General features: G+C 38.0%; 1 protein-coding gene across 5 annotated transcripts in view; it reads right to left on the bottom strand.

The window, feature by feature from the left end:
• The window catches only part of zmp:0000000660 (arf-GAP with Rho-GAP domain, ANK repeat and PH domain-containing protein 2), a 165,419-nt gene that overhangs the window by 92,400 nt on the left and 56,460 nt on the right, over nt 1–16,559 (bottom strand). For all 5 annotated transcript variants that reach the window (XM_037976413.1, XM_017426249.3, XM_037976414.1 and 2 more), the window contains 3 exons: nt 13,287–13,486; nt 7,262–7,347; nt 5,828–6,010 (listed from right to left, as the gene is read on the bottom strand). In XM_037976413.1, the coding sequence (XP_037832341.1) occupies nt 5,828–6,010; nt 7,262–7,347; nt 13,287–13,486 (469 nt within the window). The remainder of the gene's footprint in view (nt 1–5,827; nt 6,011–7,261; nt 7,348–13,286; nt 13,487–16,559) is intronic.

Raw genomic sequence — 16,559 nt, 5'->3', positions numbered from 1 at the left:
TTTAAAATAGAATTTAAAAGTAAAGGACGTTTTTAGCACACTGTAATTTGCTTCTTGAGCTGATTCCAACCTTTAAATAATTTTTCTAAAATCCTAGTAGTTTAACCCTCTCAAGGCAGGCGTTGCAACAACATATCTGATTTTTCCTGTTACTCAAACTTAATTTGAGCCTGAGAGGGTTAAATGCAGTATGAGTTTTAATAATACTATAAGGTATTTATATAAACTTCAGATATTTGAAAGTATTTTGAGGCCAACACCATTGACATTAATATAGATGGACAAAGCATCTCTGACTCCTCCTGTTGTTTAAAACTAAAGCCAAAATTATGTTGGTTTTTTTTTGGATGCTGCCAAGTTGTACTTTTGGATCCAGAGGCTACGCAATCAGGATGTGGGGCTGTACATCTCTGATATGGATCTTGTTAACAAAGGCCCTAACAACCATCAGAAGAGAAGGGAGGGACAGTGATTTGCATGTGTGTTCAACAACTCGCAAATGAACAGATCATCAAAGTTTATAAACTTTAAACGTTGCTCCTTTCAGTTCAGTATCGAGAAGCAAAATGTCTTCAAGAGTAAGAGAAGTTCCTTTTGATTCAATTTGTTTGGGCGGCTGATGTTTTGCAGTCTGAGATCAATTCTTTACTGAAGTTGCTTCCTTAAACGACCTCAACATAATAAACTTGTAAACAAATGAACATATGGCGGGCACCTTTCCATTTGTCCGTTTTCTTTACAAGCTTGTTCACAGTCAGGGTCAGCTGGTGCCCATGACCCGTGGCCGAGTGAGGTGAGAAGTGAGGTCCATCCTGGACAGGTTGACAGTCCATCACAGGGCCACGCAGAAGAGAAATGATTTCATCCTTTTCCATTTGAAGTCCACAGTTTATAAAGTGTACTTTCTCAAATATCTGAAACCTCATTCCAAACTCAAAACATTGTCTTAAACTTTGGAAAGCTTGACAAGCAGCTCAGAAGAAATTATAACTGTTTTCACTTGATGAGACTCAGGCAAATAGCAATTAAAGACTTTTGGACTTTAAGATCTACTTAATGGGAAAAAAAAGTTAAGTAAAACCACCGTCAGGACACAGACAGAAACTCAAACTCAGCTGAGTCTCACTTATTTTTTTCCTTTAATAAAACGTTCTCAAAAGATAAAAATGTAATCTTGAACTAAACACAGACTAAAGGTTGCTCAGCGCTTGCAACAAGTGGACATTGACAGAACTGGACTGCAGGGCACCTCTGCACTGGAGAACAGTAAACCTTTCCCTTCATATAAACACATGTTCAATTCTTACTATATAGCAGAATAAAAAAAAAAACAGTTAAAAAAGTGCAATGTCTAGGCATCCAGACAGACTTTGTTAAAATGATTTACCTCACTCTGACAGCGATCAGGTTAAGATTAGCAACTAACGGCATCAAAAGAATACAGTCTGATCCAGGAAGATATTTTCTTCGTCTGCCTCTTTCTATCAGTGCAGTCAATTGATGTGACATTGTGCTCGATGACCTGTGACAAAGTAGATCAACAGAAGAGTCGAGTGGCAAATAGCGGAATCTCAAACTAACAACTTCTCCTTTCATCGGGGCCGAGTCAGTAGGCTGAATCGATCTGCCACAAACAAGCGATATCCGTCTGAAAGTGAGGCATGGCGAAGCGGGGCTTTATGGACACATAAACAAAAAAACGTCTGCGTCGATAAGACCCGCCCACCCACGCATATACAGGGTCTGCGCTGAGATAAAGCTGTTTAGGTTTCTAACAGAGATTCATTTAACTCGGTGCAGAGTTTCTGCAAAGACAGAGTCATCGTCAGCGATAGGAAACAACTGCAAAATTAACTCTTCTCTTTTCAGGCACGAGTCAGGGTCAGACTCGAGCGAAACAGTCCCATGCAACGTGGCCTTATTCTGTATTGTCTCTGGAAATGACCTTCCGTGTCACAGCAATTACTGTAGCCACAAGAGACTGTGTGTGAGTGCATGTGTGTGTAATGATATAAGAAGCTCCTTTGACATCCCTTCTCTAGGTCATGTGGTCTGCGGAGACTCTGTGGAGGTCAATGGGATATGAGCTCCTAATGGTTAACATGGGACAAAGAAAAAGCGAGAGTGCGATGAAGAAAATACATTAAACAGTAAAAAAAAAACAAAAAAAAAAACAAGCAGAACAACAATGCATGAGTACAGATGAGTTAATGTCAGGACGCATAAACGCAGCCATATCTGAATCACGTTTAATTTCACTGACAATGACATTTTAAACACTGATTTGCTGTATTCTCTCTGCGAGCTTCGTGACCCCTTGAGGCAAAAAAACAAAAAAACCTGTTAATTTTCCATCATGGATTTTAAAACTGCATGAATGTCATTGAGGAAATTGTCAGTATTATTGTCTTTGTTCTACACAGGACTCCCAAAGGAATAGGTTTTATATAGTGTTTCATATTCAGACTTACGGTAAGTAAATGTGACACAAAAGTGGAACAACGCGCCCAGTGAGATTAGACTCAGTGTCCTTGTTTGTCATAGTTTGTCTTTTTTATAAATTGCTTGTGACTTATTAATTTATATTAAGATAAACATAACTGTTTTTGAAGAATGTTTATTTCTGTGCACATATAGTATGTTGAGTCACAATGTGTTGATACGTGAATCTGTGACACGCTGACCTTCGTTATATCTGTATAGACCTACAAAAGGAAGCCTAGATAGCAAATAATCAAACCTAACTACGTTGCTTCTGTCACAAAACACTTTGAAGTTAAGCCTGAGATGTCTTCTTGCCATCTCTGAAAAGAAATAAAGGATTGAGGTGACATGGGGGCTTAATGTCAACCTGCTGTTATTACACCTCTGAGCCATCAAGGAAGATAGTCACAGACTTGAAATAGTCTGTATGCGTGTAAGCAGGCACTGCAGCTTGATGATGACAGGTGGGTCTGTGCCACCAGCCAGCTGATCTATTTGGGAATAAGGAGTGGAACTCACTTCCTGACAGGAATTGTCATGTTTTCAAATTAATATTCCACATAATATTACACGGATATCTAGTTAGGTTATAATTCATAATTTGATGTTTTGTATTTTATGAAATTTAACATTTCAAATTTTCATTTTGTATTTATGTTTAACAGACTTGGTTTGTATTTATGATATATGATTTGTTGTCCTTTCAACTGTTTTACCTGGTGGTACTGATATGTTGCATGTATCATGTTTGCTTGCCTAGGATATAAGCCATTGGCTAAATCTGGCACAATGCATCTGTCTCTTTAAGGGTAATGTTTTGGTATTGGGTTTTTTTTGGTGCATATTCCAAACTGAACTTGACTTTTTAAAGAACTGTCTGTGCTTTCGAATGTTGAAGGATCTCGGAAAGTGATAGCGCTTCTGATTTCGGAAGATTATGGAAGTCTGCTCATCCCCATCAAGTTCACGCTGGCTTTCTGAAAGCTACAATTTGCTCGATGATGTTACAAAAGGGGGAAGAAAAGCTCAACAAATATGGTTTATGAGAAAACTTCGATGGCTCCAGGCGCTCCAAGGTTCAGAGGCTCACGAAGGACAGAAATGACTGTCAGAGTTGGCCTTCCAGTACGTGAAGAAGAAAAGATTATTTGACAAAAGGGTTGGGGTGGGATGGTGCGATTATTGGTCTCAGGGATTTCTGTGTTCTCCAACACATATGCTTTATTGTTAATTTTAGTATTTACACTGACACTCTGGCCTTCTATTTTTGTGGCTGGCTCAATGGTGATTTAACAACATCCGGAGGCAGCATTAAAAAAAAAAAAAGGCTCCTCTTTGCAGCAATATTCACAAAAACCTTTTGTGAAAAAGGCTACTGTGTCCATGCTTTCTGCATTCGGTACACCTCCCCCCCATGACACACATATTCGCGCACACTTCTTTACTGGACTTACCCTTTTAAAGAGCCAAACTCTGTTTCTGTCACACTTCCACCCCTGCGAGAAACTCCCACCAGAACAGCTAATTCACACGTATGAAGTGGGGCAGCATACATGTTCACACACATGTACGCACTCCCACACGGATGCCACGGTAAAACCAACCCGAGAGTTTCTGCTGTGGCTCCTAATCTGCTTTTCCACTCAGCTTACCTACTTGTTTCATTCCTAGTTTTCTTCTACAAGTCCATTCCTATGTCTGCGTAAGAAAAAAAAAAAAGTGAGACGGCTGATCTGCGTAAATGCCGAAGCAGGTGGAAACTTCTTCATTGCTTCACAATTTAGTTTTGTTTAGTTCATCTTAGCTCATATTTTAGATATTGTTAGATTGTTAGATTCCTAATTGTTGTTTAGTTCAGCTTTAACTTTATCATGATTTTATTTAGATTATCTTAGCTACTATTTTGACTGTCTTAGCTCATGTTTAGATATCTTTAGTTTCATGTTTTTATTTAGATTATCTTATATTTCATTTAGATTATACATGATTGATGTTTTTACTTCTGTATCTCTATATTTGATTATGTTTTTATGTTTGATATGATGTTTTTATCTGTATTTTGATTCTGTACCTGATTGTTGTTTCTGTGTTGTAAAACACTTTGAATCACCTTGTTGCGGAAAAGTGCTATATAAATAAATGTCACTTCACTTCACTTTGTGTGTTTATGACGTGCTTTTAAAAATCAGCCCAAAAAGCAGGGACCCCCTTTTTTCCAGCCGCAATAAAGCCTGAGCTGTACGGCTTCAAAACCAGCTTGTTTCTAATTGAGATCTTTAGCTTAAAAAGCAGAGTTACTGATGGTCACAAGGTCAGAAAAATCTCCTTTAGGTTCGGTAGGCTCAGCTAATAGAGCATACCATGTGCCATTTTTTTTAAAAGGCACAAATTACATCTTTACAGAAACTAATGTTGCTCAGTGAACTATTACTGTAACTAGACAGAGAAAAAGAAAAGCCAGCGAAGGCTTTAAAAAGTGAATATTTTCTCAATCTAGGTGCATATTTTTTCAGCTGTGTTTTTGTATCTTTGATATTTCGATGCCTGCCTCGCCTGCACTCTGCCGCACGCACACGCACACAATCCATGAATCAGTGCAGATAGCAAAGCAGCACTGAAGGGGGAGTAAAGAAAAGGCTGTTTACAAGCAGCTTTTTCATCACAGAAGTCTGCAGAGTTAGTGGCTCATGAAACTGCAGCCAAACTGGAGTTATAAAAGTTATGTGAGGTGCAGGAGATCAGTACACAAACAGAGAAAGAAGGTGGATTATGTGTCAGTCAGAGCGGGGAAAGGAAAAGGATTGCTTCGTCACAAGCTAGCTGGGTGAAAAAAAAAAAAAAAAAAGCAGCATTTCTTTTTTTTTTTTCTGGGGGGGAGCCTTGGTGACAACCAAATGAAAACACAACTTAACAATTTAGATGCTCAGTCCTGCTATTAACTCTGTAAACCTTTTTTTGGTGGATTTGTTTGATCTGAAACTCAAGCTAACTGGTGTGTCAGCTAATGAGTGCATTTGTGCTGTTTCACTGCGGGATTTCAACTTTGATACGATACAATGGAAAAAGACCGAAATTAAGAGTAATTTGAATACTGTGATGATAAGAAAAACTGAAACAATGTTGACAACAAATATGTGAGATGAATTAAAATATAAACACAACAAAGCTTGCTCTCCAAAATGATCAGGAATGAATACTGGACCGTGTTAATTATGCAAACTTGCTTTTGTTACAATCTATAATGCTAAAAATATGCTAATTTGTTCAAAACTAGGGTTGGGATGACTTAGAAAGTAGCAAAAACATTCCAAAAAGCAACAGTCTTACTTTATGAAAGGTGTACCTGATTGAGCTGCTCGACATCATAAAGACCCTCCAGGATCCTCCTGTATTTCCTCTCCCTGTACTTCCTGCGGACGAACGTGGCTCGCTGCTCGGCTGACGCCATGCTGTGGAGCTCCTCCTCCATGGGAAGATTGGCAGCCCAAAAGGCATTAACGTTCTTGTTCCCCACTTCCAGGAAGAGCTGTGACGCAAACAAGGGGCAGATAAGTCAGAAATTGTATTTAAAAATTAGTCGCTACAATTTCATTTTAGCATTTGCCAAGTCTTACATAAATCTGTACGGTAAACTTACCATGAAACTTTAAGTATAAACTAGTATTGCACTAATCTGTCAGCTGTTGACTGGAATCCAGTGCTTTTTAGCTTTAACAGCTTGACCTGTGATAATTTAACTCCCCAAAAATTTATTTATTTATTTTTGTTTGTGAACAACAATCAATTTTTGTTCATACTGAGTGAAGAAGACGCAGAGTAAACTGTTTTTAACATTTGTAAGATGACTAAAATAAAGTCAGATGAAGCACAAGAGGAATAAGAGGCTATTAAAAGAAAGAAATAATGACTACATTTTTACAGAAGTATGTTTCTTGGTCAGTTTACTGCTCAATAACCTTAGACAACCTTAGATATATTTATTTATTCTGTGGGATTTGTCATTTTCAACCAGGGGACAAATAAAAAAGTTTTATTAGTTTATCTGTCATGATAATAAAAGTTGTAGTTTGCATATTGTTACTAATAGATATAATAATGATTTAGCAATCTAACAGTAAATATATTTTTTCCTCTCAAATATTAGAACAGACACTGTTGCAATCTATTTTAAACAGAGGCTTTGTAGAAACCCAAATATTGTTTTGTCATGTGTCACTTCCATGTCTTGAAGTGGGCCACAGAATAAAAAATGACAAATATCAACAATGATATGGAGATATATCCTGGCTTTTAATGAAGATATACTACACCTTTGTCCAAAAACTGTGCAGATTTCTAGTGACAGAGAGAAAACTATGTGCTTTTTGGGCAAAAATGTACAAGTTGTTTTTATTTTACTGTAAACATTTTATTTTGAGCTCAGTCAAAACTGTCCATTCAACCAAAAATTAGAAAATACATAATACATACATACTACATGCTGTTAATAGTTTTTTGAAAGAATGGAAATCTGCAAGTTTGAGATTTACAAAAATTGGAAATTGGAATTGGTCTAAAAAAGCTGTAATCAGTACAACTTAAGTAAAAACAGCTGCTAACAGGTAAATCACTGGTTTACAAATTGAAATGTCACTATTCTGACAATCACTTCAACATTTGAATGATCTTTTTTCTTCAAAGTAACCGTTTTGTTGGGTTTTTTTTTTACACTTTTTTATAAGAGTTATAAGAATGAGTTATAAGAGTTATAAGAGTTACAAATATACTGTAAAATTACCTCTACGAGTTCATTGCTCCAGATACTGCTGTCCAACTTTAAGCTTCGGACCTTTGACAGATGTGGACCAAGGGAGCGGTGCTGCCCTGGCAAGGATGAACACAGTCGTCAGTGAAAACCCACAAATATTCACACTTATGAATTGGTACACCTCTTCAGATCATAAAATATTTATTAATGACATTTACGATCAAATACGTTTCGCTGTTAGGGTATGGTGCGGCTCCCGAGAAGTTCACATAATATGAAGTGCATATATCCTCAGCGTGCACAAACACGCACCAGTGATGAAATCAACAACAAACAGGCAGTTACAAGATGGGGAAACGGAGCATGACTGCGAGCTCATTCTCTCACTCACAACAGACATATTTAGTCCCCTCAGCTCTCCTAATTGGAAATGAAAGCAGAGAACGAGGGCCATTAATTGCTAATGAATCATGAGTAATTCATTGTGTTTGTTGGTCGGCCTGTTTATTTGGGTGAACGAAAGGCTTCTGGGGGTTGCTTATGGCCAAAGACGGAGCACACATGCATAATACATTAGACGGAAACACGCGGTATATGTGTGAATGTGAATTATTGTCCTGTGAGTAACGGCGGATAATTTTAGATTTAGATTTGCCGTGATCTCATTACTGTCTTCTATACAGAAGTGGAGCAGCTGTGAATGAAAATGAGGGGCTGTGAGCTGTGACAGGCCATCTTGACACAGTTTGAGACAACACAGGCCGAGACAGGCTTTGAATTATTTGTCATTTTGCAAATTTAACAACGGGTAACTTTTGATAACTAGTCCTGAGTATGTCCATTACTTTCTACTGGTGTGATATGTCTGCACAAAGCAGAACCGAGCCAACATCTTCAATTAAACTCAATTTCCTCAACCTAATGGAATCTAGTCTGGGGTCATTAATGCAAATACTTGTACCAATTAGGTCCATAAACTTTACACAGACCGCTAGCCCAAACACACATTTGGTTTTAAAACGTTTCACAAGCATCTGATGTCATATTTCCTGTTTTTATGTGACACCAGCAAGCACAAACTGATGGCCCTTCAAACCTCTGCGAGATGCGATTGTAAACAACTAAATTTACTGAGATACACGGTGAAGCTACTGCAGCATCAAAATGATAAATGTGGAGAACACTGCTCAGTAGTAAGGTGCTCATCTTTGAAATGGAACATCAGGGTTTTGATCTGCAACCCTGCAATGTGCCAAAGTGCCTTCCCACAATTCCTCTCTATATGCTTATTGGTACAAAAAATAAATAAAATATGATAGAACGAGCTGCAGGAGTGTGTGACAAGTCAATTAACGACAAGTCGAAAAGGCGGAGAAAGGCCAGCTAGGCTAAAGATTCCCCAAAAAGTTTCATTTATTTAGATATTGGTGACAATTTTAACCATAATTTTAACCATTTAAGCACATGATCAAATATGATGGCAACAGGTTAAAACAAGAAATGCAGGAAACCCTTCACACAGAATCTTGGGGGGCGTGTGGGTTGTGCTTCTTTACCAATACAGATATCACGTTCCAAAGCAGTGTCTAAACTGGATTATATTCATTAAATAAAGTGATATTAAAAAAAAGAAAGAAAAAAAACAGACAGTAAAATTTATATATATATATATATATATATATATATATATATAAAACCTGAAAAGAGACAAGAATTATTCTGTGCAAAAATAATCCATGATTTTTAAGAAGGAATGGACAAACATTTCTTGAACAGCTGGCCAAAAAAAATGTAAAAATGTGTACAAGGTGGTATCTGGATGTCATCTTTAAGACCTAACATTTAGTGCAAGCTTTTAAATTTATTTTAAACTTTAAAAAAAAAAATCAGTCTTGATTTAAAAATTTTCCACAGTAGCAGATATTTTGATCTCCATCATAGCAATGAAACACACAATTTTAAAAATATTACGATTTTGGATACATTTATGTGGACCAGAGCATTTGGTTTGTTAAAATCACATTAAAAAAGATGGGACAAAGAAAAAAAAAAGTGTCTGAGATCTAATGTCAAGCTTGACAAAAGCATAAAAGCCAGATTTTATCTTGTTCACCTGTGAAGGAAACCTTTCACAGCGCCCGCCTGCTGCAACGCCACATACATACTCCATCCGCTCAGCCACTCAACACCATAAGACCATTTTCACTTGTGTAAAAGGTAATGAAGCTGAAAAAAAATGTGCACATGCCTTGGGGTGCACAGTAAGACCTGCACATATAAATAGCTTCCTGGAAATGTCCTCGTCTTTCCCGTTGGAACCACAACAACAACAAAAAAAAAAAAAAAGCCAGTACGATCATACCAGCTTTTACAGAAATAAATAAAATAAAATAAACTGAACCCACTGAGGATTTCACCTCCAATTAAAAAAGTTTCCCAGTGACTCCGGCGACAGTTCTCGGAGCACTTTACCAGCCCTCTGTACTAAAGTGGTGTTTTCTTCTCATTTGGGGACGAGTCGGAGCAGGACAATGAGCTCTTCAGTTTTACGTTACCGTGGAAACTGTTGCCCAAAGACACGTCTACAAGTTGCCTCCTGGTTCAAGAAGTTTATTGCAATTACATGTGTGGGTAGCAGCCTTAAGTTCTTTCCAGCAGTCCCATCTCCTCACAGGCAGTTGTGTTAGATAGTAGAAAGCGAACTTAAAAGTAATAATTGTGGTAGTGGATAGTAAAATTTTGTTACTGGGGAAAATATAACGTAACAGACCATTTAAGAGGGCAAGGATAAGAGTTTATATGTTAAAATAAAAGTCAAAAAATAAATTTTAGGGATGCAGTCCCTTTTAGATGATTATGTCTGAAAATGGAGTCATCATTTGTATTAAACTACTGAGTATTTCTCAAACACAAATGAGTCTAATGACTCATGTTACATGAGGTAACAGACCATCTCATTGGGCTGCAACTGTTGGCAACACATTTTGAGACAAAATTAAAGGAAAATATGCAAATTTTCACTTGGAATCACACTGAATTGGAAATTAAAACAGGTTTGCTTACATGTGTAACTGCAAATAAACTACAACATTTGTGCAACATACCAACAAATGACAGTTGAAGACATTTTGGAAATTGCCTCAAAAACGCCATGCACAATTTGTCACCAGCAGTCACAGCCCTGTGAGACACATGCCTAAGAAATCTCAACTGCTCATGGAATCCTACCCATCTATAGGTGCTTTTGGAGCAAACAGTTGTAAGAACTCAGAGTTATAAGGACGGTTAGTCATACTATACCTATACCGCGGTTATAAATACCTACATGTTTGCTTTCGCACCGCCAGGGGAACACTGTGATTGCGTAACACCGCATCAGTGAACAGAGTAGCCACATTCAGTAGGGCGCTACAAACATTCAGAAGGAGGAGTGAATGTAGTCAAGACTCATGCAACAGATTGGTTATTATTATTTTCAATATTATTATTTTAACCAAAAAATGTTAAAGGGATCAGTAATCTCAGTCCAACAGCTGTAGTGACCCAAAACTGTTAAAGCAGAAAGTTGACTCATTTACTGCTTTTTTTGCAAATATTGTCCAGTGTGACCAGTTATCAGACAGGTTTAGTGTAATATTTTAGAATGTGGTAGCTCAGATAGAAGCCACTTCCTGTGAAAACTCTCAAAAAGTAAGTTTTCTTCCTTTGCCCTATTCCATACACACCTCCTTTGTGCTACGAATCATGCCTTCATTAATCAGGCAGATTTCACACGGACAGAACTGCACAGTGAAAAAACAAGGCTGATCAGAAAATAATCACAGATGGTGTCATTATTCTGTGGCCATTACATTGTGCAATCAACATTTACTTCCTGTAAACTTGTAAATTGCCGCCATATATAAACATGGATGATTATTCATGTAATACTACATTTGCAAACTGGGACGAAATACTCCAGTATGAAACTCCTCAGTGACACGCCATTAAAATTCATTCTGTCTTGACACAAAGAGGGAGGAAGCCAATCTAGGATCATTTTTACCATTAGCCCACTCATTACTTCTTACCTCTAACTCCTCTTTTCTTTTGATTATCCATGACAATAATGTGTAAGAGGGGCTAATTAAAAGCATGAGTATTGGTATTCCAAACGGATTACGGCCCAATTTCATAAGAGCAGGGCTCCTTCCTTATTGCAAATATTCACCCTCTTGCTCTCAGCATGTCGACAAAATGTAATATTAAACACGGCTGCAAATGAAATCATTTAAGGGCGTTTGAAAGGAGATGTTGGATATCTGATGCGTACCAATTACATGGGTGAGGTGAGGAGTCGAATTATGTATGACTGGGAGAAATCCGGAGGTGAAAGAGAGACGTGTCCACCGCGACTCTGTCTGATCGTGTTTAGCAGGTCAAGCACCAGTCTGGGAACCTCTAGAGTTCTCACACACATGGTGTAATCTTTGTTGTCATTTCATCTGAGCTATCAAGCATCGCCAAATAGATTACAGAGACCAGAGGACGGATACCAACTCCCGTGAGTGGCTTATCACCTGAGATCTGATTCCAGATGAGCCTGAGGGTCAGATTACATACTTGCACAGACATCAGACCTCACACACAGAAGAGTTGGACACTAACACACGTCTTTTCAATTTAGCATGATGCTGAGTCTTACTCTTAACTTTTCACATGAGCCGTGGTGTTCATTTTTATTTTGCTGTACCATTTAGGTTTTTCTCAACTAATGTCCAAATAACATCTGTTAAGATTTGCTAGAAATAGCTTCTGATACTGTCTAACCTAATACAGAACTTAATATTGTACATGCAAGGTTTAGCTGAGACATTTTCCATCAGCCAGAACGTAAACCTTTGAATCTTTCCACTCCACAAAGTTGACATGATTTGCCAGGACATAAAACAGCAGATTCTCAGCAGAAAGACAATTGGTTTGATGAGTGACGCAAGAGGACTAAAGATTGTCCAATCAGCATCTATGAAAAGACTAAAACTGTTGTCAGGCACTTATTTTAAACAAGCATCACTCCCCTTTCTTTAGTTCTCCAAAGACAGAGCTATGGTCAAATAAATTGAGAAGGGAAGAACCCGAGCGCACAGAGAGAAACATAAAAACTCCATGCAGAAAGGCTAAAGCATGAATCAAACCCAAAACCATTTTGGTGCAAAACAACAGCGCTAACCAACTGCAGCTCCCTTCAAGTAACCGAATACATAAATTCAAATACAATCATCTACCCCCTCAAACTCTATTGGTTTTTACCAGTATTAACAATGGCTGAAAGTGAGGAACTACAGTTTCAATATCTATCTTAACATAAAAGTGTTATGACAGGTCGTTCACCTCCATCTGCACAAAACTGTATGTAGGCAAGTTTTTTACATAAGGAGACTGATTTTCAGAGTCTACTAAATGTATACCATGCTGTTTAAGTGCATGTGCACCTGCATGCTGCATGTGTTTGTTTACACCTGAAAGTACAAAAAAGCCAGGAGCATATGGAATGCTATTTCTATCATCTTTAAATAAATAAATGTGCACTTGAAAAATGGGCTTGTGAACTGAGTACATATGGTTGTCAGAGACAGCATGAAATAAAAGCAAAATATACACTGATCCGCGTTGCCACCTGCCGCATTCTAAATATGACTCCAAAGTGGTTTGAGGTGTTGACTTTGCTTTTAATTTATCCAGATTTAAAATCCCACAGAGCATCTATTAAATGTACAGGACAAACAGGTCTCGTCTTTGAAGGCATTATTTCTAAATGTAAGGGATTCAAAGGATCTGTTAATTGTCAGCACAATCCCAATAACCCCTTTAAGGTCTATAAGATCCCCTACAAAACACCAGATCAGGCCTTTGGAGGCAAAAAAGGGGCCTAATCAGTCATCAACAGGTGATTATAATGATATGGCTGATTGTCCCAACAGTAAAAGGTAGAAATATAGATAATTAGGTACATTTCAAAAATCTATTTGTTTTTTCTTAATAAACCTTTTCACATGCAAATTTGCATGCTTCTTACCTGCACATTTCTTACAGAGGACCACGCCCAGATTGACCGACGCCCACTCCGGCTGCGGAGCGCAGCAGTCGGCGCAGCTTCTGTTGGCCTCGTTGAACCAGATCTTCTCTGCCACTTCATAGTCGGAGAGTGTCTCGACAATCGATTCTTGGACCGCTTCAATCCACTGCGCCTTCTCCTTTTCTGAGTCCGCCACAAAGCTGCAACAATCACATTTTTTTTTTTTTTTTTTTTTTTTAAACTCCCGACTCCAACACATAGCTTACTGTTATTGATTTGATTTGAGAGAGCAATTAAACAACATAGTAGAGCCTGCCAGGGTGGTATGGGTGTGCAGTATTTGGAGCGATTTGGCGGGGGGGTTGCTAAGGGTCTGTGTGTGATTGCAATAGATTTGGTGAAATTGATAGAAGCAATGGAAGGGGTGCAAGTAAATCAATCTGTCTCAGCTTGCAACTCAACAATCTATAAAGTTCTAATGAAGGGTATTTTTTTTCAGGATATTATTTCAACATTAAGCTCAGGAAAGTTGAGGAATGGTCATGGTCAATGTGTACAAACACAACCAATTTAGAGCTTTGATAGAAGAACTCATGTTTAACAAGCATTCTATCAAGAGCAACAGTGTTGTCACTAAATTGACAAAGTGAGGAAATAAATAGGTTTGGGATTGTAGGTGGTGCTGGCTCTGTTGACACTGAGGCAAATATAAAGTGTAAGAAAACAGTATGAACAATGCCACATGGTATTTATTTTTTCCAGATGATAGTATAAAGTGGTCAAGAATAACTTTCAAGTGTAAAGCATTGATAGTGACACTTATACACACTGTGATACAGAAGAGGAGGCCTCATTGTGTCAGTCGCATGTCTCTTTAATAAGGATAGTGACTGCATGCGATGACTGAATTATTATCCGTCTAGAAGCCTGTCTGCAAGTGCACAAATGTTAGAGGTATGGTTTGGTGTTCAAGGCCAAATTTCAATTCACTTTTTCCCTACAACCCCTTAACCCTAAAATTTACAAGTTCACAACAGATCGGCTGGGGGGTCTCTGAGGGTGTAGAAATATGTAGCACCTTCAAACGGACATTTTTCTGGGGGACATTTCAAATGAAGTGGAATGAATTGTGCTAGCAAAGAAACTCACAAATGTTGGCATTTTCTCCTGTCAAACTGATTAGATAGAACAAGCACAGTAATGTCTAGTTTGATGTTTGATGTAATACCAAAAACAGCATCACATTTCTAAATGATGATTGTTTTACTATCATGAAAAACATTGTAATGTTTAGTTTGGTGTACTCGGATATTTGATATTTTCGTCAATCTTTAACAACTACGATAAAGTCTGTTGTTAGCTAGAGAATTAGCTTTACGGGCATATTCACGTAGTGTCTGTTTACATAAAGGAACACTGATGACAAGCCCTTGTGTTTTGGCTCCTTGAAATGGGGTCTCATTCTGTAGTGGAATATATTAACAACTACATTTTATGCAGATGTAGATTATCACCTACTGTATATAGCACATATGTAAAATGCCACCTTGAGCCTGCTCACTAGACAGTTTCACACCAATTTTCACCTTCGCGCAAAGACCAAAACATTTCACATGCTGACCAGTATCTATACAAAGCAGGTTCAACTTACCTAGGATTCAGCTTTGAGACACTAAAAACCCCAAAACTGAACCTGAAGTTACCTTGCTAAGACAGTAACTTTGCTTTGTAACTACAAATTGAGGGCCAAGGGTTATATTTAGGGGTCAAACATTCTTCCTGGGTATCATTTAAACAAGTTGCTCAAGGTGATGAAAAATCTGCTAACTATATAGAGTATAACACTGATGAAACAAGCAATCTCAGTGTTTGTGTGTGAGCTTAAATGGAAACAAAAGTGAACAAAGCAAGTGAGAGCAAAAACAAAAAACCCAGACAAAGATGAGAAACAGAAAAGAAAGACAACCAGCACCCTGACCTAACTCAGAGAGCCACTTAGTAAGGAGATATGGGACCACTGGTCTCCATGGCAACCTGGCAACCAGAGAAAAGTAAGAAGACATGGGGGTTGGGGGCAGAAGAGGAGGGGAGCCTTTTGCTTGGAGCGGAGGATGTGCACTAGGCTGGCCTCGCCCAGGCAACCCAGCAAAGATCAATAGGTTGATTGGGTTCAGCCGTACTGTGCCCACCGATCTCTGCCCAGGGCCCATCCAAAGAGACGACTGCTCACGCTGTGGGCTCACAACTTCAGCGCCACATCCCAAAAGCTCAGAGGAACACAGAGGCAGCAAGGAGAGAATATGAAGATGCTGCTGAGTTTTAAGACCTGAAGTGAAACCTGGACTCAGGCAAGGCCATCAACATGGCTTGAAAACAGCAGAGAAATAAAATAATAATAAAATCTGAATCAAACCCCAACATTATATCAGCAGTGGCGTGATACGAAGTAGATCAGACATAAAGCTGCCTTACACACAACGTGCAAATGATTGTTGTCGATGCCATTTTCATGCACCATTTGCAATCATTTGAAAGCATCCAAATATTCTCATATAATGTCTAAAAACATATTTTTAACTCAGAAAGACCACCTACAAGATTCTATTATTTGCAACTAAATCACAACCTACTATCACAGAGCTGTGGCACGTATTCATGTGGAATATTCCCAAAGCTGAACATAATTTAAGAGTGCAATAAATACACATAGAAAAGAAAAATTCTAGTCAGTCAAAGTATTTGTTTCTGTTTTTATGACAGAATTGTATCACAGCTGTGCAGTTTGGGAAGTCAAGCACTGTAAAACAGTTGAATGATCATTTTTTTTAACATTTGTCTTGTACTTGAAACTCTATAGAATCTAGTTTTTGAACGTCCACATTCCCATTTGTGCGAACTGTGGTCCTTTCACAACGTTACACGATAAAGTCAGTGGTCAGTGGTTGGAAAAGTGATGCTGTGTCTACAATTGGATGTTTTCACACTCTAGTTTGTAATCTTGAGGCTAAACTAATATGGCTCTATGCTACAGTTTATTAATAATCTTGCTAGAGTTGGTTTAAGTGTTTCTCAGTACAGATATATATATATATATATATATATATATATATATATATATAAACACTAACTTGACAGATAAACAAGTGTTTTTTCAGAATTACTGCATCATATCAGCAGAGAAAAACTTTATTTCGTTTAAGTTTGAGAAATATTATTCCGTTCTGCTCGTTTTTTGTTTCCTTTTGTTTCACTTGGTTCTCACAATAATGTTTT

The sequence above is a fragment of the Kryptolebias marmoratus genome, linkage group LG7 (genome assembly GCF_001649575.2).
Source record: "Kryptolebias marmoratus isolate JLee-2015 linkage group LG7, ASM164957v2, whole genome shotgun sequence".
Classification (NCBI taxonomy): Eukaryota; Metazoa; Chordata; class Actinopteri; order Cyprinodontiformes; family Rivulidae; genus Kryptolebias; species Kryptolebias marmoratus.
Note: the sequence above shows the minus strand (reverse complement) of the source record. Positions and strands in the feature narration are given on the sequence as shown.